This window comes from Colossoma macropomum, unplaced genomic scaffold, assembly GCF_904425465.1.
Source record: "Colossoma macropomum unplaced genomic scaffold, Colossoma_macropomum, whole genome shotgun sequence".
NCBI classification, from domain to species: Eukaryota; Metazoa; Chordata; class Actinopteri; order Characiformes; family Serrasalmidae; genus Colossoma; species Colossoma macropomum.
In genome coordinates this window covers 10,492,940-10,520,128 of record NW_023494791.1, presented here as the reverse complement: position 1 = coordinate 10,520,128, position 27,189 = coordinate 10,492,940, and the positions used below count along the sequence as shown (strand labels likewise).

Here is a 27,189-nt window from a genome sequence, read left to right as displayed (position 1 = left end):
TCTGTGAAATACAGAAAACATGGAAAGACTCTTTCAGTTATTAAGCTTCTAAACTGTGGAGCTCAATTGCATATTTTATAAGAAAGTCAAGCTCATTTTTAAGAGGCAACTAAGAATGTCTCTCTTTAACTTAGCATTTGTTTAAAACTCCACGTCTCGTGGTATTTATCTTAATTTGATCTGTGTCATTGTCTTATATGATTCTAAACTAATACTTATAATTTCTTGTATTACTGTTAAGCTTTATGACCTGTAAAGCACTTTGAGCTGCCACCGGCATGAAAAGTGTTATCTAAATAAGAATTATTATTATTATTATCATTAGTAGTAGTAGTAGTAGTGTTAATATTATTATTATTATTATTATTATTATTATTATTATTATGGTTGTTGTTATTACTTCAATTTTGCTCTGGTTTGGGAGTTCAACATTTTGAGACAGAGAAAAAAATTAACACAGTATAATATCACAATATTTTGGGTTTAAGAATAGTATAAACAGATGAAGGCCCAAGTATCGATAATTTAATATTAAATTATAAATATTTTTAGCTCATTGTTAGATTAAATTGTTGATACATTCTCACAAGGTATATGTATTGGTCCAGTCATCATGAAATTTTGGCACAATGTATAGGACAGCTGCTGTGCTCAAATGATGCAGAAATGAAAAAGAAATGGGGAAAAAAAAAATTAAGATTTTTTTTTTGTTTAGATAATACGTTAAATATGTAAGAATGAAGCCTGTTTTAAATGTGGCTTGTCTAATTCACTTGTAGAAGAATCTGCTAAATATATAAATGTAAGGACACAGTTTTTTGAATGTTGATACTTCACAATTCTGTTTTGCTTCAATACAAAATGTTATTTATAACAAGAATATAGAAAACTGCACAATCATTTATTTTTATTCATGTAAATTACATACGTAAAATGTACATGTAGCTCCTTAAAATAAATGTCAGTAACAATATTTATAGACGGAACCTATGCTTAGATAAAGATTGCCCTCTGCCTTTGTGGGCCTCTGATGCATTTAAAAAGTGCTCACTTCTCTGTCCCTTCTGCTCGGGTGCAGACAGATTCGCTGTATGTTTTCCATTGCGAAGGAACTCTCAAACACAACACACACAGTACAAGCTCAGAACACACAAACTCAGTTTTTTGTTCTTTCCTGAATCACGAGCCTTCTAAGAACAACAAACTGTTTCTACAGCGAACTAATCTGCATTTATTTTGCCAAGAGGTCCTCCACAGTTGAAGGCCACATTTTCTAATAAAAGACAGGGATAGATGAAGAGACGGAGAGGGAGCGAGAGCGAGTATGCAAGCAGAACGGCAAGACAGAAGGAGGAAAATGGAGAAAAAGAAGGGAGGATACGAACCGGCCTGAGTCTAGAGTCAACATATGATGCTACCGGCAAACTTAATCGAATTAATTGTGTCAGAAAAATGGATTACGCACAATATGAGACAGCAAAAGCAAACAGACAGCAGAGGGGATTAGCTCACCAGTCCAGCTGACTCCTGTTTAGGGAAGCTATTACTCAAAATTTAAAATCCGAGCCAGTGTTAAGACGGTTGGGAAAGCGCCTGGCGTTCCTTTAAAGTGTCAAAACTGAGCCAAACACGCCATCACGTAGAAAACAATGCTTTTCTGAGCACATTGTGGATATCGTCAGTACTTAAAGACACTTCCCAACAACATGTTTCATTACAAAGAGAGGCTAAACAGCCCTGTTTCACTGAATTTAGTGCAGGGCAGGACATGAAACAGTGAATATAAATCACTGTATATATATATATATATTTTAAATGTGGCACTACTTTGTCTTATTCAAGTAATCAGTGTATATCGTGACATATTTTGTATCGTGAAAACTTCTTGAAGCATCATATTACATTTTTCTCCAATAATCCATGTTCATGTAGTATCTGCTCCAGTGTTATGTACAAAGAGAATGCATTATTAATCATAATAATGAATTTGGTCACTGCAGTGTTTAATGAAAAGCAGATTTTTGGTTCAGAAATCAGTTTTCTTGTGAACTATATTGTTCATACAGTCTCAGTGCCATGTAACTGACCTGGTAAGTACCAATGCCAATATGTTTAGGGTCAATCTTCACCAGCTCAGCCAGAGGGTCCTGAACACGTCTTCCAATCGAAACTAAGAAGAAAGACACACATCACACAAGCAGAGCATGAAATAGCTTTTTTCGGTGACTGTTCTCAGTGCAGGAATACAGAGACAGATAACATCTCAAGGGATCAGCAAAATTACTCCTTTAATAAACCAACAGATTTGATTAAGCATAGATTAGCTATGCAAATGAGAAATTCTCCACAAGCAATGCAAAGCACACAGGTTCATTAATTATACTAATAAACTTTACAGGTAAAACCAATTACAGGCTCATGTGTGAGGCTCCACCACCCCCATATTATAATTAGAATTATACTCACTATCAAACAATATAGAAAACATATATATTTATGCCAAAAAGTGATAAAACGGTTAAATAAAAAAAAACACAGAACTCTTTGAGGTGAACTGCAGAAAACATAATAAGTAAGGCAAATTCATCAAAGATGCAATATATAGAATAAAGTAAAATTACTTAAATGACATAAAAGAGCCATAAGAATTCATAAATAAAATGGATCCCAAGACTAACCCATCTGGCACCTCACAGTACAGTAATTAACACAGCTCTGGTGATAGAGATACAGCTGACCAGCTCAAATTAATTACAGCGCTGCCAAATTCATCAGCTTCAATGGTGTATAACTTTCATATGACCTTAATTTAACAAAACTACATTTGAACTCTTTAAAAGCCTTTCAGTCTGGCTCTTGGCTGAGAGGCTGGAAAAGAAAAATCAACAAACATGCAATGATGTTTAAGTGCGAACACATGACAGGATCATTTAACAGCCTTAGCCACAGATGAATATACCATCACATGCCCCAAACCAAACACATTATAGAGAGAGAGAGAGAGAAAGAGAGAGAAAGAGAGAGAGAGAGAGAGAGAGAGAGAGAGAGAGAAGGAGAGAGAGAGGGGGAGAGAGGGAGAGAGAGAGAGAGAGAGAGAGAGAGAGAGAGAGAGAGAGAGAGAGAGAGACACTTGTTCTCAGATATATAGGCTACACACGCGCATAAGTCGTAAGTCTCTTCCCAGTAAGTTTAGTATCACAGAACTAAGCAAAGACAGGAGCAATAGTTTATGGGTCTGATTAAATGGGCGCAAATAAAAATTCAATTACAAAAAATAAAACCTCAATTTAGGAGGAATAAAATGTGACAAGTCTTTGGCAATACCATCAGCTCACAGGCCAAAAACAATATCATAAAATGTGGGAAGCATGAGGAGTTTGATGCACTTGTTTTATTAGTTTGTTTATTTTGTGGGTGAGCAGGGAGAATTTAAAAAAGGCATAAAGTTTAACCTTTACAAGTCTACAGTTATTACTGTCGCTTTATGCAACGGAATTCATTAAATAAGTACTATGGAATTACATTTACAATACATTTGCATTCTATATTGACACCTCTGACTTTCCTCCATTTGTTTCAATGTCAAACAATGACAAAAACAGCAAAAATATAAAGAATAGGGTTCAGCAGTTTCTACTTGTTCCATTCCTTTCAAACCGTCTACAAATATTACTGTGATGTACAGTATAACTTTTTGGCTAAGCTAGCGATAGCTTAGTTAGCAGGCCAAACATGGCACACAGCAAAACATGGCCTTGTTTCCAGCTAACTGATGATAAAATGACAGCCGCTTATAGGATATCTGAGAGCGCAAACTCAAGTGACTGGTGTTAGAGTGAACGCTGAAATGATACGTGTTCTGTGGTGTGTGTAGTTCTTTGCTGTCTCAGAGTCGCTTTCATGTTTATTTTTTTGGATTTTTTTTTCCTGGCTCTACCGTCATACCACCCAAACCTAGTAAAGAACTTTTCTATTTACTCAAAACATAACTGTACTACAGTATAATTTTATTCAACAAACTGAAACATAATATCTACTTCTGTGGCACTGAGTGAAAGTTCAGAACTCACAATTTCTCCACACTTAGTGAGTAAACAATATAACTAGATAAACCATATAATTAATGAACATAAAATTAGAAAATGTTGTTAGGAATAAGCGATTTCTAAGAATTTATTGTGCATGACAGAGAGAATGAAAATGAGATTTTAACTGATAAGACAAAATAAAGAGATGAGCAAAGGGAGAGAAAAAGAAGACAAGAGACACAAGACAGACAAACAAAACATAAATCTGAGAAAAATCACAACTGGGAAGAAGAGCTGGTTTCAGGCTGTCTGAGAGAGAGCATGAGAGAGAGAGAGAGAGAGAGAGAGAGAGAGAGAGAGAGAGAGAGAGCGAGCAAAAGAGAGAGAGCGGTGCTTTTGTGTATGCCGTACAAGGCCTATGCTGAAACTCCATCCCTGTGCAAATATTATTGCAGGCAGCAACTTCCCACTGAGTTCAATGCAGAGACGCAGAGTGAGGCATGGCAATCATCCTGCAGCAGCCCACCTCCACCCTCCACCCTCAATCACCCACTTAAAGTCTCAGCCACACCTAGCACTGTAGGTATTACACACAGTCTGCCTGCCAGTCCAATACCCACCAACGCTCTCCTCTATTCACAGACATATTGACGGACCTATCCACTTGGCATTTGGATATTATTTGGCGTGACATTTGCTGGAACTTTCAAAATAACACAGTTCTGTAAATGTTCTTACATAGAAATATATTCAGTGCAGTGTGACACTATCCTCTTCAGGAAATCACACAGGTTTCCGTAACAGCTCAGCTTTTCCACCCTGACCAGGACACACTGGAAAACACTTTTAATTTTTAAAAATTTGCTGTCCACATTACAATTTTTCATTGTTTTCAAAATGTTTTCTTGCCACACTGAAACGACAATATATACTATATACAACACACACATTCTACCAGAGCCAGGCAGTTTGTGGTGGTGCACGCCAGAAAATATGGTTATGCAAAGTTGCACAACCATTTGGTACACTGCCTGACATAAAGCAGTGAATAAAACGTATTTGTCTTGCACATACAGTATATACACTGTACATCTAAAAGTCTGTAGACACCTGTTTACTGGGTGTTTCTTCTAAAATCAAGAGTATTAATAGGGAGTTTGTCCCCCTGTACTACAGTAACAGCCTCTACTCTTCTGAAAAGACCATATGTTGAAAGACTGCTGTGAGGATTTGATTACATTCTGCCACAAGAGTATTAGTGAGGCTGGGTACTAATGTTGGATAAATAGTTCTGGATCACAAATGCCACTCTAACTCATCTCAGTTGTACTGAATGGAACTCCATCGCTCCAGAGAACACAGTTATGCTGTTGGCTTTATACCCTTCTAGACTGAAGCTTGGCACTGGACACGGTGACTTTAGGTTCACTGGCATCCCATTCTATTGGCAATGCTTCTTGTACAAGATGCATGTGCACAACTGAATGCCTCTGTCAGCAATGAATGCACCTTAAAGTAGCTGAATTCACTATTTAGAAGGGTTTTTGAATACTTAAAAAGTTGGGACGCTGTGCAAAATGTAAATAAAAACAAAATGCAATGATGTGCAAATCATTTAAACCCTCTATTTAATTGAAAATAGTACAAAGACAACATATCAAATGTTGAAACTTTGTGCCCATTTTGAATTTGATGCCAACAACATATTCCAAAAAATGTTAGGACAGGGGCAACAAAAGGCTGGTAAAGTTGTGTAATGCTAAAAAAAAAAAACGGTGGCTAATTGGCAACAGGTCATTAACATGACTGGGTATAAAAAAAAGCATCTCAGAGAGGCTGAGTCTTTCAGAAGTAAAGATGGGGAGGGGTTTGATTGTGCAGCGAAAGACTGCACAATCAAAATGTGCAACCATTCAAGAATAATGTTTCTCAACATAAGCAATGCTTTTCATCATCTACAGTACATAATAACATTAAATGATTCAGAGAATCTGGAGAAATCTCTGTATGCAAGGGACAAGACCTAAACCAGTATTTGCTGGCCATGATCTTCAGGCCCTCAAAACTCTAAAATCTAAAATGCAAAGAAGAAACCATACATAAACAGGATCCAAAAACGCTGCCCCCTTCTCTGGGCCCAAAGCTCATTTAAAATGGACTGAGGGGAAGTGGAAAAGTGTCCTGTGGTCTGACAAATCAACATTTGAAATTCTTTTTGAAAATCATGGACACTGTATCCTCCAGGCTCACATGGCATGGGTGACATGCACATCTGTGAAGGCACAATTAATGCTGAACTATATATACATGTTTTGGCAACATATGCTGCCATCCAGATGACACCTTTTTCAGGGAAGGCTTTGATTATTTCAGCAAGACAATGTCAAACTACATTCTGCATGTATTACAACAGCTCCATATTAAAAAAGGTCCAGGCGCTGAACTGGCCTGCCTGCAGTCCAGACCTGTCACCACTGATAACATTTGGCACATTATCAAATGAAAAATACGATAAAAGAGACCCTGAACTGTTGAGCAGCTGAAATCCTATTTCAAGCAAGAATGGGAAAACATTTCACTTTCTTTTCACTAGAGCAGTTAGTCTCCTCAGCTCCCAAACGCTTGCAGTGTGTTGTTAAAAGAAAAGGTGATGAAACACAGGGGTAAACATGCCTCCATCCCAACTTTTTTGGAACGTGTTGTTGGCATCAAATTCAAAATGGGCATATATTTTTCAAAAAGTTTCAACATTTGATATGTTGTCTTTGCACTATTTTCAATTAAATAGAGGGTTTAAATGAAAATAAAATTTCTCAGTTTAAACACATGATATTTTGTCTTTGTAGTTATTTTCTTTGAAAAATATGGTTTACATGATTTGCACATCAGTGCATTCTATTATTATATACATTCTGCACAGCGTCCCAAATGGAAATGGGGTTGTATAATATAACACTTTAATTAAGTAATTGTACATTTTGGATATGCTGACAAACTTATCCAATAGACATTAGCATTTTAGAACATGTTTAGTTTTCCCCCATCAACTTTACCAGTAAAAACTGCATTTTTAGGGGTTAAAAACACTACTTCAGTTTTTCAACCAGAAATCACAACGTTTTTATTTTTCTTTTTTCAAGTTGTTTTTTGCTTTATTCCTAGTTCAATGTTTTGTGTCTGTGCACCCTTAGGATTGCTACCCAGACAATAAAGAACCTTGAATCTTGTTAAGTATATCACTATTAATACACAAAGCGTCAAAATGCTAACTGGATTATCAGCTCAACCCAAAATCCTAACATGTTTACCAACGAAAGCCGGTAGGTCCAGTTAGGATCATGCAAATACGAACTGGCTCTACTAGTTTTTGCCAGCAAGACTGCCATTTCTCGGTGAACTAATCCTTTCAGATCACAGGACAAATGATAAAAGGTGGTAGTGTTTAAAGATCACAACCACACTGGAAGAAAACAGTGCAAGAAAAGAATGACTACACAGAGTGAATCGAGTTCCTCAGCTGATTCAGTTCTTCAAGACAGTGTGGCAGAGGTGCACCCACCTCTGGTGTTGTACAGTGTTTACACACTAGAGGTCTCTCACACTCTAAACAAAAATGGTACTATTAAAGGGGTGTAATAAGAAAGCTAACATTAATGAGTTTTTTTTTACTTTACAATAGAAGGTCAACATTGCCTACTTCAAGACCCCTTCAATTTTCACACATTCGAATATATCAACAATTCACAAATATAAATATAAGCACTAATAATTTGTGCACATGGCAATCAAGTACAAAAATGGATGTACTCATTTTACATGCTTTTTGGTATAAACAAATGCTGCAACTCTTAAATGTTCCATGACACCTTTTATACTACTAACACTGGCCAAAAAATAAAACATACAAAACACAGCTAGGGTAGAAGCATCTCATACACTGCAATAATACAGCATTTATTTTATTTTAGAAAGATAATTACACTTCACATCACATCGCATCAGTCTAATGTCTTAAAAAACTATGGCGTTTTGTTTATTTCACATTTTCAGTCATTATAATTTTAAGAAAAAACGTTTAGTCAGTAAGAAGAGCAGTTCAACCTCAAACTCCACCTACATACACAGCTATTGGCTCACAAGCTGCTGAATACTGTTGTTCTATTGGCTGCCTATTGAAACACATAAATTAGTGTGCTTCATGTAAATTATATATAATAAGGTACCGCCAGGCGGTGCTTGATTTCGCAACGAAGCTGATTCAACATTTGCGTCCAAATCTTCGCTTGTTGCCTCCTCATACAAAGGTTTCATGAATCAGACACAGAGCAATTCGTACATCATTAAAGGTGGTCAGATTTGTGCTCTTTTTTTTTTTTACACAAAATGTATGACAAATATGTTTCTACAATTCTGGACACAAATTCTTAATTTTGGCCACAACATTCACTGGCTTGGTGGCCCATGTGGCCAGTGTAAATGTTCACATTTGTCTACCCTTGTTTTAGAACATAATTTAATGCAAAATAAATAAAATCCAAATATGGAAACATGAAACATAAAGAAAGAATCTGTTATGAATGTGCATGTGTGTGTGTTCAATCAAACAGATACAAGCACACACACACACACACACACATGTTCACAAAAACGTGAAAAAAGTGCTACAATTTTATACGGCTTTCGTAAAAAGGATAAATATAGCTCCCCAGTTCGCTCTCTCACTTGACCAGAGGAAAATTTATGATAAATCCCACATTGATTTACTGCTTTTATAGAGGAAGTCTGGAATAATTCTCAGATCCTGTTTTTGAGAGTGTTTGAGCCATTTCCAGACTTTTCTATACACTTTTTGTGTTTGGGATTGCAGAGCAAATGCCTGTGTGGTCCAGCACACCGCCGAGGCTTGAAAAGTCCAGTTTCACAGAAGCATAATGAGTAACACAGATCTGGTCGGATCACAACTGACAACAAAGGTCTGTAAATAAAGCAAGGCATTTAACTTCAGAACTAAAAACCTGAGTCAGTCAATTGTCATTGTTGAAGCACAGCTTACGTTATTGACCTTAAAACAAATATGACATAAGGATGCAGACTACCGGCAACCATCCGTGAAATTACTGTCAGATAGCACAGACTAGGCTGACTGAAATGGCAGAGAAAGATTGAGCTAAGCAGGAGCTGAGTTGGAAAGACAGGTAAGATACAACTGCAGGGCCAGCGCTGGCACTGGAGACATGTTTTTCAGGGTCTAGACAACCACAAATATCTCTTGACAACTCTCATTCAAAAAAGAGCTCTTGTCAATGCTATGAGTCTAATAGGATATGCAGCTGTCAAGAAACTGTTACTGGGAAAAGGAAATAGACAAAAGAAGAAGAACATTTGCACTTCAAACAAAGAAGCTGCTGGTGTTTTCAGGACATTGACTGGCCACCCCATAGTCCAGACCCCATCACTGAAAATGCTCGGATTACTTTGATTGTGAGAAGCAGAAAATGCAACCAACTTCTAAGACTAAACTTTGGAGGTGTGGAAAAAAATTTGAAAAAAGAGTACGTCTCCTGACAAAAAAATGGAAGTTGTCATAAATACAAAGCGTCTACACAATGCCAGAAGTTATTTTTAGCTGTGGTGGCTTTGGTGTAATTTTCTGTAAAATAATTTCCCATTAAATGTTGCCTGTTCTATTTTCTGACACTGGAAAATGAATTGCTTATACTTTATGGCTGCTGTGATTGGAAATTACGCAAATGAATGTTTCTGACTTTAGCACAGTACAACAAAAATGCAAAATCTTAGTAACACTATTTTGAGTGGCCCTTTGTAGATGATTAATAAGCTCTTAACAGATTATCAGTAATACATCAACATCATATCAGTGAAGTAGCAGTAATGAAGCATCTGAATACACTGAAGTAAATATCTTGTAGATGTTCTGTTGATACATTATTTACATTAAGTAGATTTATTGTTAATACATTACTTCCATCATGCAAAACCTAACCTTACCCAACCTTATCCAAAACCTAACCCTCACCCTGGCCTCAATCCTAACCCTCACATGTTTTTGACACGTTACTGAGAGTCTGTTGAGCGTTCATTTAATCTAAAAAGGACCACTCAAAATAAAATATCACCAAGATCTTAAATATAATAAAAGATCGAATTCAATCTTTTCTCTCTCAGATGCCAGATGCAGCATTTGCTGCTGATATCAACCCAATACAGATATCCATCAATATTGATATTCCCTATCTAATGCACAGCAGAGTTATTTTTAATCTGCTGCCAAAAGACCAAAAGTATTCAGACACGCCTTCTAATTAGTGAATTCAGCACTCGTTGCTGACACAGGAGTTCAACTGCACACACACAGCTTGTACAATCTCCATAGAAAAGCACTGCTAGTAGAATGGGATGCTCTCAAACAGCCACACATGAACCTAAGGTCATCATGCCCAATGCCAAGCATCAGCTAATGGAAAAGGTCCTCAGCATTAGGCTGGGGAGCAGTGGAACTGGGTTCTCTGAAGTAAAGGAGCTTCCTCCAGTAACACTGGGATAAACTGGAGTGATCCAGAACTAATCATCCAACATCAGTACCTGACCTCACTAATGCTCTTGTGGATGAATGCAATCAAATCCTCACAGTTCTAGTGTAAAGCCTTGCCATAAAAGTAGAGGCTGTTACTGCAGCAAAAAGGGGACAAACCCCCTATTAATATCCTCGATTTCAGAAGAAAGCAGGAGTCTATAATGTTTTAGACATACAGTGGACCTTCTATAGGTCATTTTGTTACATTCTTACCCTGATGCAAATGACACAGAATTTACAGAATTTGACAGTTTTTACATGTCTAAGGTGTAGAAAGGAAGTGAGTAAGAGGTAGTTACCTGCACTTCTCAGATTTGGGTCTAGGTCTGGCATTTCTTTCACAGCCTCTGGACTGACACTGTAGATGGATGCTCCTGCTTCATTGGTGATACTGAAAATGAGACATACAGAGCGTTTACATAAAAGTGAAAAACAGAAAGAGTGAATGAAAAAGGTCACAAAACAAATCCAACTAAAACCTCACAGTAATTAAAACAACACTGTTGACAGAGATATAACTGACCAGTTCAAATTAATTACAGTACCACCAAATTCACCAGCTTCAGTCAGATATAGTTTTCAAATTACCTTTATTTAACATAACTATATTTGAACATTTGAACATTGAACATCAAGTCTGGCTCTTAGCTGATAGGCTAGAAAAAGAAAAAACAGACACACCAAAGTATCTCACAACACTTCACATACATATAAAAAAAGCATCTCACAAAACTTACAAAAAAAACACAATATAATAACATATATAATAACATAATATCTGAAGTTATGAACATAGTAAAACCAAAAACACTACATAGAGGAACAGTTCAAAAAGCCCCCCAAAGTGAGTCTACAAAGTCTGTATACTTAAACACCAAAGAGTCCATTTAAATAGATTTGCATTGAGAGCACTGAAGTCTGAGACTAGCACTGCAACGTCCTCACTTTCAGGGTTCAGGCTGTTAGAATTCAGAGCAACACAAAGGACACATGCTAATATACACAAACATCACATTCGCCACTGTTTACTTTAGCCATCAAAGGCTATTTGAGCCGGTTAAGCTCAGACCCCAAGCGTGATACCTACAGTGCCTGTGTCTCAGGCCCATTTATCATAACTACATTTTTGTGAAGAATAGTAATGAATAACTGCAAATAATAATATAAAAATGACAGCCTCAATAGACAGTCTATTCAGCAGGAACTGGTTATAAATAGCTAGAGTTAGTGGACCAGTGTAAATGCTAGCAGTGATCCAGGATCTTAGCAGACCTCTGTTACTTTTGGATGTAAAGGTGCAAGGAGAAAAGCATTAAGGCCACTTTACTTATTTAGTCTGTTGCTTTGTTGGTAAGCATTGCTTTTATGAATTTAGTGACATTAAATAAGATTGTGAACAATGTCTATCATGGGCAATAACCTTCAAACAATGCTACTCTCTCCGCAACTGTAATGTCTCATACTCCATTTGTACAATACTGAATGCAATTCACAGGCTGGAGATGGTCTCTAATCTGTATGCGAATGCTGAACTGAAGGACTGACTAAAGCTTAGGATAGATGTACTGTACCACTCTTGCACTGACTGTGTCATGCTAGCTAAACTTGAGTCAACACTGCCATCTAGAGGATAACGTGACAAAAGGAAAATGATTCAATAATTTACACCAGAAAATATGGTTCACTGGAAGATGTTTACTAACACAGGGTGGATAACACCATTTTCTTCCAGCTTTCTTTGTGGCACGACTGAATGCTTTGAAAATGTCAAACCTGTTACAACAAAACACTGACAATTCTGACTGATGATTGATTGTATGTTTATAAAGATTCATATCATGGAATTTTTTATGGAACAAAAAAATGCAAAATTTCCTCTCTACTATGCGGTCAAGCTTCATAAACGTCAATGTGATTTTACTGTGACTTCAAACAGTAACAATTGCAGATTACTGAGTGCAGAGATGACAGTGCAGTAACATTTTGAAATGTCATAAAAAAAATGTCATATATATATATATATATATATATATATATATATATATATATATATATATATATATATAGAGAGAGAGAGAGAGAGAGAGTTTTAAGGGATTTTTTTTTATTTCTAATTCAACAATTGAAATTTGAACAAAGTCATCCTGAGTGGTTTGATGTGAAATGCACTGTAGTAAAACTTATAGAATGAGATTTCCTTACAGTGGTCATGAAGCAAAAGGGCAAAATGAGCTCAAAAACTCATCACTACGGACAGTACAGCTACTCTCTCGTTTAGCAGGCCTCACTGTTAACTCAGGCAATTAGCGACATCTTAACCATGACAGCTCACAGAGGCTTTTTGACATGAATCTTTTCTTAAAAGCAGTGGTGTCCTCTTTTTCCATTTTCCTTTCTCCTCATTCTTCCCTTCTCCTCCCCCTTTCCCTCCATCAGAGCATCATCAACCCAGACACCCCCACCCCTCCCCCTGTCAACAGCTGACATGTCGCCGTGGAGACAGTGCTAACAAGGCCTGGCATATGACCTTCAGACGGGTCATTGTGGAGCTGGTCATTAATAAGACGTGCCTGTGCACGAAACACACACACACACACACACACTCAGAGGCTGCAGTGAATAAATCCATTACTACACTAGCAGGCTTCGTAGATACAGTAAGAAAATACTTGAAACCCATTACTTCTCCTAAGAAATCATATGATTTAGTCATAAATGGCCCTTTCACACTTACATACAGTACTGAGCAATCTCAAACACATTCACTCTGGGGTGGTAGTCCATTGTTTTGAGAACACCAGCAGCTTCTTTGTTTGATTTGCAAATGTCGTTCTTTTTTATTCTTCATTCTTGCCTATTTCCTTTTTTTCAGTAATGCCTTCTTGACAGCTACACATCCTTTCAGACTCACAGTGTTGAGCTGGCTTTCTCTCAGTGGAGGGATGGACAGAAACACCTGTGGACTTTTTCAGATGTGAAGCAAGAACGGAGCTTGATTTTCTCCTCTCTCTCAAAGATGAAAGATTCAACTGTTCTGGTAACTCCTGCTTTTCTCACTTCTCATTTCGTTTGACTTTCCTCTTCCTTATGCAAGTGAATATAACCAAACTGAAGCGTGAACCTTATTTGGACAAGTTCTGCAAAGTACCAAATCATTGCAAAAGACAATTATACTTGAGACAGTCGAATGTAAATGAGGAACAGGACTACCAGCTATAAGATGGATGGACAGAATCAAATGAATCATAAACAAGCCATTTAGAAGCATAAAGACCCAAACAGAAGACAGGATATTCTGGAGAAACACTTTAACAAATCACGAAGGTTTGTATGCTCTGAACATCCTGAGATTTCCTGATAACAGTGTAAAATTCCCATCAACAAATTACTGATAATTAGTGGCTTGTCTCACATTGTAACAAGCCTCTGACTTGACAGAAAAAAGCTAATTTTTTAGGATCTCATGGTTTCTTGTTTACATGTCAGTCTTTATAAAAAATGTAACCATCATAATCATACTTACATCAGAGTAACATGGGTGGAACTGCTAAATTGGAACACAAAACAGGATCGTGCTTAAAATAACGAAAAATAGGCTCCCGGATAGGACACCCATCTAAGCATCGGCCCTGTTGTTAAAAGATAATTTCACCCTCCCAGCTTGATAGCAGCTTGTGATAGAGGGAAACCTAGCTAAAAGAGCTAGAAGGTTCCAGCCTCCACACTACTATATGTACAATATTTAAGAAACGTAACCACTGAAAAACGACAACTGAGCCCCTCCAACAAAAAAAAACATGTGTTGATCATTCCATCCTTTTTTTAAGATGATCAGTTATTTTGTTTTGTATTTTATTTTAAAATAACTGCACTGGTAACAGTTTCAAAATACTAGTTGTGCCTTTTAATCATTGCATCAGGCATTTGCCAGTCATGTACATATATTCTTAATCTGCCAATGAGTGACTGCCCCCCCCGCGCGCACACACACACACATATTTCACCCCTTCATTAAGTGATATGTGACACTGTAGGCTGCTCTAGGTCAATTGAAAGAGAGATAGTGCCTGGATTTAGAGGAGACAGACACACTTAAGGGAAAAGAGCCCAGAAGAGACACAGAGGGGCACACACAGCTCACACAGAGAGAGCGGCTGACCCCTATCATGTCTGAATTAATTAGCACGGCCGCTGGGGCAGCTGGGTAACAGCCCTCAACGACCCTGACATGGATCCGCATCCCACCCGGCTTCACCCTGTCCCGGGCACGGTCGTACTACGGGCAGGGCATCGCTATGGCAGCAAACAGAAGGTTGTCCACGCCCGTTCCGCCACAAGTGAGCACAAACATGAAGGCACAAAACAGATTGAAAGACGTCCTCACAAAGAAGCAACCTGCCTCCAAGAGCTGTGGATGACTGGACGACCCTTTAGGTCACTCAAGTCCAAACGCATACATATACACAAACATACACACATTTACAGTGTGGTCCATCAAGGCTTCATCATCGTCCCAGGGCAAAGTCACAGTTAAGCCCTCTGTTCAGAGAAACACTGGCCCTCTCTCATTACTCATCATCATCAGCCCCTGAGGCTTGAGACCCCTCTGCCCCTGACCACTGACTGACACTCAGAGATGGATACACGCTTTGATACGTCCCCCCCCTCAACAACCCCTCAAACAAGAGCGCTAATTAACATCAGTCATCAGATCCTTTTGAGAGAGGAACAGACGATATCATCGCCACAGTAACGCGATACACATGACTCTTGGGTTGGACGTGAGCATCACAAGGAAAGAAGCGGTCAGTACTCAACCATTCTAGTCAATCTGAAGGACAACACAACCTCATTCTGACCTCATGTCTCAAGGATTTCATGTCTTTCGTGAGTGGTGTAAGGGTGTAACGAAGCACAAACTACGGCGTACTACACGTACAGTCATAAGCAGAAGTTTAAGCGTCCGGGTAAATTATAGTTTAGTGTTGTTAAAAAAAAAGGAAAAAAAAACATACACATCTACAGAGAACAAACTTCTGCACATTTAATGTACAATTACTGTTTACTGTTTCAGCAATTTACAATTGCTGAAATTAACATCTTTAACATCTCAACATTTTAAGTTTTCCAAGATGTTAACCCGAGTAAATAAACAGAAATTGTGCACTAAAATGAGCAGAAATGTCATATTTACATTTGTTCCCTCCATATTATGTGCTAATTTTTACTTCCAAAGTCAACAAAACTTGTCATGTAATCAGGGGTATTCAAACTTTTGCACATGATTGTACTGTATTTTTGCACCACAATATGCTACCTTTTCCATACAGAATTAAAAATGAATAATAACTAAATAAGTAAATAACTAAAGCCAATATTCATTTAGCTTTTTTGGGGGTCAAAGCCTAATGGTTAAAACAAGAATGTGTTTGGTGAAAACATAATTACCACAAACATGTAATTTTCTTAGAAAACAAATACATTTAAACAAACACAAAATGTAAATGGTTACAGGGCGCAGGGGATTTTATTTCTTATTTCCATTTCTCTTTAGCAGCATCATGGAACCACCATGTTTTTAATGGAACCACTGGAATAGAAACAAGGCCTGTCATGATGACGAAACTTACATGATGATTAACTGTGATAAAAATAACTGCAATTAACAATCTTTTGAAAGACAATTATATTGTATTAAAATACAAGCCTGAAGTGGCCACAATGGACGATTAGCCATCTTTCTTCCTAGCTGTCAATATTTAACTTCCTGATTACAGACACAGCACCAGCACAAACATGACTCATCGCTGCCATCCAAAAGTGATATAGCATCTAACAGAAAATATCATTTTTGCTGTTTTCATAAAACCCATGATGTATTAACAAATGCATTTTCTACTTAGTTTTATTTGTCCGGATTTTTGTCCGAATCCAAATGATAAAAATGTACCAAATTCTGTTTGTTATAATGTAAACATATGATTGTAAAAGCTAACAACTATGGAAAATAACTGAGAACAGCTTAAATAATTGTGATCTGACCAAATAATTGGTGTTATGTAAAGCTAAAAACTATCGGTCTTATGTAAAACTTGAAACAGGCCTAATGAAAAAACATTCCAATATAGGTCAAAATGCATTTTCCACAAATTCATTCCATTCAGCATGCATTGTGTTAAAATCCCTGTATCCCCAAAAAACTATCTTAATAAGCATAACACTCCAGTATGGTGTAATAAAAGCATTAAGATTCTTCTAAAATTAACTACAGAATATTAAAGTATATTATGTTGTTATCAATATGTTATCAACTTGCCAAAATAAAAAAATCTTAAAAAATGTTAGATAAAGATACTGTTGACCTAATAATTACTTCAGAATGAAAAGAAGGTTAATTCCAGTCTTCTGCCAGTTCCCCCAGTCCAAATCTTTAGAGTAAACTTTATCCTAGAAACAAGAATATGTGATCAGCCTTGTCATAAGAATTTATCACAACACTTAAACACTATAGACGTATAAACACTAAGACATGTTAAAGTCTATGCTACATTTTTAACGCAGCCAGAGTCGAGGACATTTGTCTGCAGTTTGACATCTTTATATATTCCCAAAGACCGGTTTATGAATCTTCTCAAACACTTGGAACAAACATTCAGTTTTCTTTGGCTGCCTTTTTAAAGAACTGTGGAGAAAAGCAGCTCTCACAGCAAGGCCTATTCACTCTAAGGTTATCTTCATGCAGCAACTGCATGTCAAACATGTAAAAGATATCAGAGTTCATCAGAGTGCTTTTTGGCAGAACTGGAAATTTGTTGGAAAACACTGAAGCAAAGCAAAACCCCCTGCCTTCCAGCAGTAGTGTCACTAGTAAGTTGTGCAACATGATCACAGTCATCATTTATCCTCATTCGAACTTAGTCTAAATAACGCAAGAACACCAAACCATAAACCCAATATTGTGAATTGAATAGAATCATGGGCTGAGTGCACTGTTAAACCCTGTCATACCACTGTAATGCTATAATTCTTTGATCAAAGCAATATCACCTTTGCCCACCTCTAAAATGTCTTCCAAGTATGATTATGTCACCATGCGCTGACAGGTGGGGAAAATGAGTTATGATTTCTGATTCATGTTGTTTTTAATGGAATCAAGAACTGTACTTCAAAATGGTGTACAGTAGCTGCAACGTATCCACGAGAGATAATGTTTAAGGATCAGATGGAATCTGCCATTTACCAAAACTGCTTCACAAATCACTGATGAAAGAGCTTAAAAGGGGAAAAAGTAGCAAGGGGCTGGTTCAGTGGTCAGGAAGTGACAGTGGACAGGAATTTACACTGAAGTGGGACTTTCTAATCTCTACTGGTGGAAGAGAATGCCAAAAAGCAGGATTCTTGTTATGTTGTAAAAAAAGAACAAATGTGATTTAGGCAGCTAGATCGACAATTGTCTTTTCTTTGCAGAGACAAATCACTACATTTAAGGATCTTTTCAAACTCTTTCATTCTTTTTTGTCTATGTTGTTCTGCAGAGTGTCGATCTGTGTTTCTTGACTCCTGAATCTGTTTTGTTAATAATTCAAGCAAGCAAAAGCTGTCCACCACTTTTACATCTCCACCATCAATGGTAAAGTAAATGGTCTTTTCCATTGTCAAAACTTTTGTTTTCCTCATACTGACCTGAAGTTCCATCTTTTCACTGTTTGTTAACTTTCCTTATAAGGGCCTTCAGAACTTATGAATGTCATGTCATTCACATATCTAAGCTTACTAACATTTCTTCCACCAATTTTGAGTCCTTGATCATCCTCCTCCAGTCCTGCTTCTCTCATTATGTGTTCAGCATGCAGGTTCAACAAGCATGGTGATATTGGGCAGCCCTGCCTTTTTCCCCAATGTGGAACCAGTCAGTCTGTCCATTGTCTGTCATGACTGTGGCATGTTAGTCAGTGCACAGGTTCTTCATTAGAACAATGAAACGCTTTAGTATACCCACTGTCTGAAAACATTTGATGTGGTCCAGAGTCAAAAGCCGTAGTCAATGAAACACATTGACTTCCTTTTTGAATTCATTGGCTTTTTTGATTATCCTGCACACATCAGCAATCATTTCTCTCGTTTTCTAAATCCTGCTTGTACATCTGCCAGTAATGTAACAAAATACCATATATCTCATCTTCGAACTACATTCCTTTTATTAAAACACAAATATGTACAAATATGTGCAAAATTAGCCTATGTGATATTTTTGTAAAAGAGCTTAGCTAAATAAATAACCTGCATCTGCTGGCTATGTATTCATCCTGTACTGTCCTACACAGGACGAAATCCTATGTATTTCACTTATGTATATACCCTGTTTGTTTAAGTCATATAACAGATTTAGACAGTCATTTTAAATGGAGAGGATCAAATAAAGCAGGGCAGCGCAACTCCAATCCTGGGCCGGTGTCCAGCAAAGTTTGATGATTTTCCTGCTTAAACACACCTGATTTAGCTCAACTGTTAATTGACACGTTAGTGAGGGTGTTTAAGTAGGGAAACTACCAAACTGTGCTGGACACCGGCCCTCTAGGACCGGAGTTGTGCACCCCTGAAATAAAGATTACAAGCTTTTAAAGACAAAACGAGAGTCAGCTTTAGTCAACAGTTACAGCATTGGTACTGGACAAGAAGACGTGGTATCGTCCCATCTCTAAAAATAGCTCACTAAATCTCTGCATTTTCTTCACAGTCTTACTTTATTGAGGTGTTATTTTTTTCTATTGTCTTTAACATTTCTGTTTAGTAGAAATCATTTATCCACTCAACAGCACTAAGCTCTGGAGTCAAGAGGCCAGCCTGCAACCTTTTGCTTCATGCAGCAAATGAACAGGCAGGCTAATCCAAAACTGCTTTCTAGTTTTTCCTTGATGAGTATGCTCAAGTTTTATGGAGAACTACAAATAGTACAATAGTAAGTGAACATGTGGTTTGAGGGAGCAGAGCTTGGCAACACCAAATGTAATCTGTAAAACTATGGAACTATGAGCCTTTCTTCACTCTGCCCTGGGAGTTGAGCTGATGAGACTGGCTGGTGCTATCAGATCAAGCTCTCTCGTTAAGCAGGATAACTGTCATCTCACCCTTCAGGTGCTGTAATGAGGGCAGCAGCACTACATTCTATTCAAAATCTTTCATTCCACAATGAATGTCCAATAAGTGAACTGCTGTTCACATAGGTGTTAAAAAAAATAGTCCAAAAGTCCTCAAATTTGGGGTTAATTTGATTTGTATGGCTGTAAACATTCCACTCCTTCCATTGTTTCTCCAGGTAGGTTTTTAAGGAAACCTGACAACTATGGTGACAATTCGTCTGGCACGCTGACAATCATAAACCACAATCTGTACGGTCCAGCATATAAACTGAGAATTTAGCCAATATTCCGAAAACAGTGGTCTTAAGAAATTCAGTTTAATATTAAAGGTGCTGTCAAATTATTTTGTTAATCTGTTAATGCTTTTAGCTGTAGGCACTCGTGCAAATATACTACTGACTGCCAAATAAAAAAAAATATACATTGACCAGTGAGAGATTTTTGTCGCTGTGTTTCCTTTGTTGGATTTGAGTTGGGTTAGACTATACTGAAATAGCCATTGATTGTACCAATCATAACTGGGACAGATTTTTGGCCGAGTTTCCCTGCCATAGCCTTGCTTAGCAGAATTCAAACTCTCTTTAGTTGTGCCAGACTATCTACCAGTATAAGAGTTTGTTATCGTAGTTAATTGCGTTGCTGTGACCACACCACTGTCAATCACCATATTGTTTAAAACACCCACTTTTTTTTATTTTATCTGACTTCTATGCAAACTATCATACAACAGGGCTGTGACCAGGAATCCATGGAGGAACAACTCTCTCTCATGCTCTCACTGAGTATATTGTGCTTCACTCAGCAGTTGCCTTTCAGAGTCACTGGACTGAAAAAGTTGTATTCAACGCATCCCACTCTTAAATGTTATGCAAGAGTTTAATCTGAAGCAGTCAGAAACAAGTAAACAACTTATCAGTACGTGTTTGCAGGTGGGCACACCACTTTGTTTTATGCTGGTCTTTTTTCTGTTTTGACAATCCTGCCTCTACACATTACACTAAAACAACGGTGCGTTTGGTCATTTTTAATGACAGTCAAACGGCCATTTCCCATCAAAGCAGGTGAATTTTAGCTATGTTGAAACAATACAGGCTACCAAATTCTCTGGCACTGGAAGGGGACTAGCTTGCACAACTACCTAGCCTAGAAACACTGCCATGCCATGAACTCAATTATACCTCATATTTTGATGGAGATTCACATAAGTTATGCACTGGGATTTTTTTCTCAGCCAACATAAAACCAGTTTGCAAACTGCAAGTAGTATCTTACTTCTCAGTTAGATAAATACATAAATACTTGGTTAGTCCACTGCTCATGGAAATCCCTATGGATGTTCATAGTGAACCAAAAAAAGGCTACAAAAGACCAACAAAAAAAAGAACAAAGGAATGGACAAAATCTGGCCAGTTTGGCCAGTTGCTGTCAGCTTTGTAGCAATGCCTGAGCCTGGGGATTCTGGCCATAAGAAAAGATGCTGAGATACCAGGCCTAGACATAGTCTGAAAATGGCGACATTTTTCGCCATGAAAAGGGCCCAAATGGCAGGTGTCAGGGGCTGTCAGTCTCACACGCTGCGCTAGAAGGCAGGAGCCACGCGGTCAGCATGGGGGCCTTGTCAACGCCACACTCCAGCTGCCACTACCACACACATCTGAAAAGAGCAAAGCCTCACAGCCACTTACGTCAACCTGGTGGCAGACGCTCATCACCCCACTCCTCCCTCAAATGCACACATACACACAGAGCTGGTGGAGAGTGTAGTCCCCCACGGCTAGGGAATGTTTCCCTGCATTGTGTGAGGGTCCAGGATGGAGCATTGTTAACCACCAATGAGTGCCCAGGCCCCAATAATGTTAAGCACGTATGCCAAACCTACTGCACTTACTGACGGCTATTTTCCAACTGACGGCCATTTTCTAATTTAGAAAGGCTCTGTTTACAGGGAGAATAAAAAGGTGACTACAAACTCTATCTAAAACAGTATAGTATATCATAGGTTTGTTCGTAGGCTGAAGATGCCACACTTAAATATAACAATCTCAGTTTTGAAAATTTACTAAGTTCTGGGTTATTTCTTCATGTCCTTGCTTGTCAGCTTCACTGTCTATGCATGTTTTATGAGCAGTATCTTCTCGTTCCACTTAGCTGAAGTTTCTGTTAAAACTGTCTGGTTGCGACATCCATGGTAACCTGAAAAAAAATGGCCACTCCACTACACCCTTCAAAATACACCATCCCCAAGCACTACTGACTCTCTGTGCTCACTCTAAATACCATTTTAATGGGAACCCCAATTCATTTTACACAAATGTGGCATTGAGGTTTCCATGTTCTGATGTTGCCTGCATTTTCTTTATTTCTCCAAGGCAATAAACTTTAACATCAAACCGCCAAACACAAGCAAATGAGGCATGAAATGTGCAGCACAGTAAAAGGGTTATTGATGGAGACTGCTTCTAGTCGTTATGACATCACAAGAATCCATTAGATGGAAAGTGACAATTGGGGATTTTGGCATCTGGCTTTAAGGCAATGAAAACTTTTAAGTAACTGCTCGTTCAATGTCATGCTCAACTGACGAGGATCAATCAGCGCAAGGCAGACAGGACATGACACAGAACTGTCTGGAAAATCCAGCAAAAATCTACAAATAATTCACAGCAGCACTTTTTCTGTGAAAATGTAGAGGAGACTTAATTTAAAAGCTATAAAAGCTAGACAATAGATTAAATATCAATGTTTACTTTAATATTATATTACCTATGTAAATAAATGATGGCTATGTGACATTAATAAAACACTTATTGGTAGCAGGAAACCCAAGTTTCAAAGACATAACAACTCTATCTGGTGATCAGTATAAACTCAGGCAGCCTTGAGACAGTTCTCTGAGGAATCCCTAAATTTGGCTGTCCTTTATGATTCAGACATCTAACCTTAAATGAGCCTATAGCTGCAGGCATGTGACTGTAATTATCCTCCATCCCTTACTGTCCTCATCACCCTACCCAGAATCCTCCACAGTTCTAGGGACAAATTTCCCTGCTGCCAAATACTCGTCATCCAAGGCCCTACAGCCAGGAATGATGTCATTCCACCAAAAGCAGGCCAGCATCCAAGAGCATTAATTACCTGAAGTCAGACTACAGCAAAGGACAAAAAAATGACTATGATGACCACAGAAAACAAAAGCTGCATCATCAGCAGCACAACCATCAGCAACAGAAAGGACATTCTTTCTGCAAGTTTCAAGGAACAGAAGGGGGGGGGAAATACTTAGAAACAGATTTCCACATAAAGTTCCTATTGCCGTCTCTTTTTATCAGTATTTAAATAAGCTTAAAAGATTATTTTGGTAATTTATATCATTCAGCAGTCCATAAAAGCACTGAATGTCCAGTAAAAATAGTTGCAATGAGGACTGTGGACTGATAACAGCACTAAGCAAGTCAAAATGAACTGCTTTAGTGACAACAAACACATATTTTCTTTTAAAATGATCCAAGATTAAGTAGTGCCTACCATTGATAACAAGACAATGTAAGATTAGTATCTTGTCAGCACGTCTGAGTCTGCATAATAACCCATTCCAATTTGGTCACAGCAGTTGTGTGTTTTGAAGAATCTGTCATGAATTTACTGAAGCAAGACATTCAGCAAGCCTTGTATAAAAATAATAGGCGGTTATCTGTCAACATTTAGATACTTTGATTTCCTATTTGTAACAAAACCTAACAAGACTCATAAATAAAGCTCCTTAGAAAGCGTGAAGAGGACAATTAAGAATACTCCTGCAACACCTCATCCCTATGCAAACTGAGGCTAATGGCCACTGACGGGCCGGCTGGTGGCAGAAGGACAGCCTAGGGGAAAGCAGGGTGGTCACTCCTTTTTGTCCTCCGCCTACATGGCTGACAGGGCTGTCCGAGCGGTCACCAGCGGAGGCTCTGTATCAGGATCGCAGCCCTGAGAGCCGAGCTGATGTGATCAGTTGGTGCCTTCACTCCAGGCTCTCTCGTTACACAGGATACATGTCATCTCACCCCTCAGGAGCAAGGAGCATAGTCAGCACAAACGAAAAGCAGCAATCAGGGATATAGCGCAACTTTGTTTTCAGATTCAGCCATCCCACAATGTTCAACCCGACCAAAACATGAGTTGACTGTTCAAGTAGCTGAAAGTTTGCTGAGTCCAAAAGCCCTTATATCTGGAGTGAATTAAATTGTGGAACTATAAAACATTCCACTTATTCAAACATTTCTCCAGCTAGGTTTTAAAAAAAACCTAACAACTATGCTAACAACTAATCTGGCGCACTGCACAATCATAAGCCACAAACGTGCAATCCATTACAAACAATAAGAAGCTACAAAAGCTCTTTATATTTACTTCTTGTCAAACCTAGAAATAAGAGAGGGTAACATTCAGTACAGATTAGGCTGCTGCCCACCGAGTGGAAATCTGTGCGCTTTTTTCCCCACTCATAAGTGAGTCCTTTGAGAAGAAAACTAAGGCTAAGACAAGGGTATTTATGAATGATGACAGAGCTATGGCACAATTGCCACTGTCTGCTTTCAAGAGATTATGACAGCCAAGGTCATTCCTTCATGGGTCTCCCCCAAAGGATTTTGTTCATCTTGAAGGCACACCAAGGGTCTGCTAGTCATAATGAGGGGAGGCAATACACACACACATACACAAAAACCTATCCTTGATCCTGGAAACATTCCTAATCAACCTGCTTCACGCTGTGGGTCGATTAAAATCTTGGTGTTAGAGCTAATTAGGTCATGCTTTCGAAGTTTTGTAGCTGTCCACAGGAATAAAGAGGGCCAGCACAAAAGAGTGCCTGGCCAGAGAGGGGCACCACAAAAAAAAGAGAAATAAAATCGCCCAACAGCCAGTACCTTACTTAACAAATGCTCTTGTGGCTGAATGCAGTCAAATACTCAAAGTAATGTTCTGAGATCTAGTGTAAAGCCTTCCCAGAAAGAGGATGATTTAATGACATAAATTTCATGAAGGAAAAAAAAAGTATGTCTTATGTATGTTTTGTTTTAACGATTACTCAGGGCCTCATTTATTTACGTTTTTTTAATATTAATATTAATCACAAGTTGTTGGAACTGAAACTGCAATTAAAATACATTATTAACATGGATGTAAACCGTATTTACCCACATTTTGCTGTCTATGAGCTGATTATAACATTTAGGCATATAAGAACAAGACAAATTCAGAAAGGAAAGGCCTGTGCAAATGTATTGGAAAAATGTTTTTTTTCCAATATGTTAAACTCTAGAAATAGTGTGTTCAAATTTTCAGAAAAATGTCATATTTAAGACAGATCCTTCTAAGGAATGTGTTAACTTATTTTCACTTAGACAGTGAACAAACTTTTGTACACAACTGTATGCCATGTTCTGTAAGTTGATGTTTTAGACACGCTGCCCCATTGAAATGCCCATTCACCGGGGGGTGCTACAAAGGCATGAAAATGAGATATGATCTGGGTTTAAGAACTCAAGAAGGAATATTTGTATGCAAAAAATACTGACCCTGATGTTTTGATGGCATTGACATAATAGCAATGGACACGGTATATGTAAAAGTAGTCAATTTCACATTTAAACAGACTAGCAGAAAAGTTTCTGAGCGCAAGGAATCATGTAGAGTCAGTGGGGGTGAAAGATAATTAGGGGTGAAAGTATGGGTGACATATTCACCAAAAAAAGGAACTGGAATTATGGCCAGTTATTACGATTGATGATTTAACATCAATTGTTTTGACTAAGCACACACTGATGACACTCATTTAGTCACAAACTTGCACTACCCACACAAATGAATACAGCAGTGGATAAAACCAAACCACACACTGAAAACCAGGGTTTGATTCCCTGTCCAGACAGGAATGCAAGTGCATACATGTTACCAATACCATACCATCAAAAGTGCATAAACTGCTACATTTACCCACTGTTGAGAATAGCTCTTAATTGGAGTTGTTGCTAAGTAACATAAAATTAATTAAGATTTAACTGTGTGATGGCATCTATGGAGTTTTTGCCTGCCTTACATTCACTGCACTTTACATATATGAATTATAATGAACTCATGTTCAAATGTTAAAAAAAAAGAAGTCCAGTGATATCAGTATTGGTCACAATAAGGTGTTATTTATCAGTTATTCTATATCAGTGCTTCACTACTGAAAAGGACTGAACTTTAAAGAAAATGTTGATAAAGTTAACTGCAGACATAATTATGAAGAAGTGGCAGATTTCCCTTTTAAAAGAAACAGTAGAAGGGTTGCTGAGCACAAGGAATCAAGAATGTTCACTAAAAAGTAAGGGGAAAAAAAGCTCTGATTTCATTAACATATATTTACAACCTGGTAATAATGAACACATAAGTATGAAGAAGTGGCAAATCTCTCCTTTAAACGGACTAGTAGAAGGGTTGCTGAGCGCAGCGCCATCTTCCCGCGGGCTGATTACTGCATGTGGGCTGCTGGCGCTGCCTGTCACTGTGCAAGAGCAGCCAGGCGGAAAAGAGGAGTAGAGAAGGCTGAAGGGGACATGGGGACAGAGGGGGAGAGAGAAGGATGAAGGGTGGGGGCACCGGGAGGGCTGTTCATCAGGCTGTGGCGTGGGGAGACATAAAGCAGACGGTGCGAATGAACCCAGGGGTTTAATTAACTGGAGCAGCACTGGGAACTTGTTCTTTTAAAGGGAATATGCTTGAAGATGCTCTCCCAAATACTCAGAAACACACATACACAAGAGCAAACTTCTAAGATCTGAGGCTGCACACAGATACATCAACACCAAAAACTCTAAAACTCTCCCCAACCGCAGTGCACTTTAAAACCCCAATGCCAATCTCCTATATGAACCTCCTCAAATGCTACCAATTCAACACCATTATCTTTTATCTCCTGCAGTTCTACACATCATCTCATACCTTCATTTCAAATAATCCTGGTGTACTGTGAACAGAAAGATGAACATACGGCTGATCTTTCTGAACGCCACCCCCAGGACTGTAGCTGTTCTTTGCCCCCTTTTAAAGCCAATAATAAAACTTACCAGTTTCCCAACACCATTATTTTAACCTGCCATTTTTTACTGTAATTGTACAGTGACCTTGAGTATGAGAATGGTGCTATGTTATTATTATTATTATTGCAAAAGACAGTACAACAAGCGCTTTTAAAACTCCTGCTATCACAAATCGCAATAGTTCAGAAAGCATTCAAGAGTGCAGAGTTTTCATTTTTATATGACACAGCTGCCTCTAATGTCAGACAATTACTTTCAATTTAGCTACAGTTCAGCAAAACCATTCAGCTTAACTACAGCCAAAACCAGTTTTCTTGCTATCAATCTGCCAAGTAGGAGTGAGTAGGGGAAGTAAGCAG

General features: G+C 38.1%; 1 protein-coding gene across 1 annotated transcript in view; it reads right to left on the bottom strand.

Moving 5' to 3' along the window:
• The window catches only part of srbd1 (S1 RNA binding domain 1), an 85,438-nt gene that overhangs the window by 37,375 nt on the left and 20,874 nt on the right, over positions 1-27,189 (bottom strand). Inside the window, exons 14-15 of the mRNA XM_036573830.1 lie at positions 10,923-11,014; positions 2,088-2,170 (exon numbers count right to left, since the gene is read on the bottom strand). Coding sequence (XP_036429723.1) covers positions 2,088-2,170; positions 10,923-11,014 — 175 coding nt within the window. The remainder of the gene's footprint in view (positions 1-2,087; positions 2,171-10,922; positions 11,015-27,189) is intronic.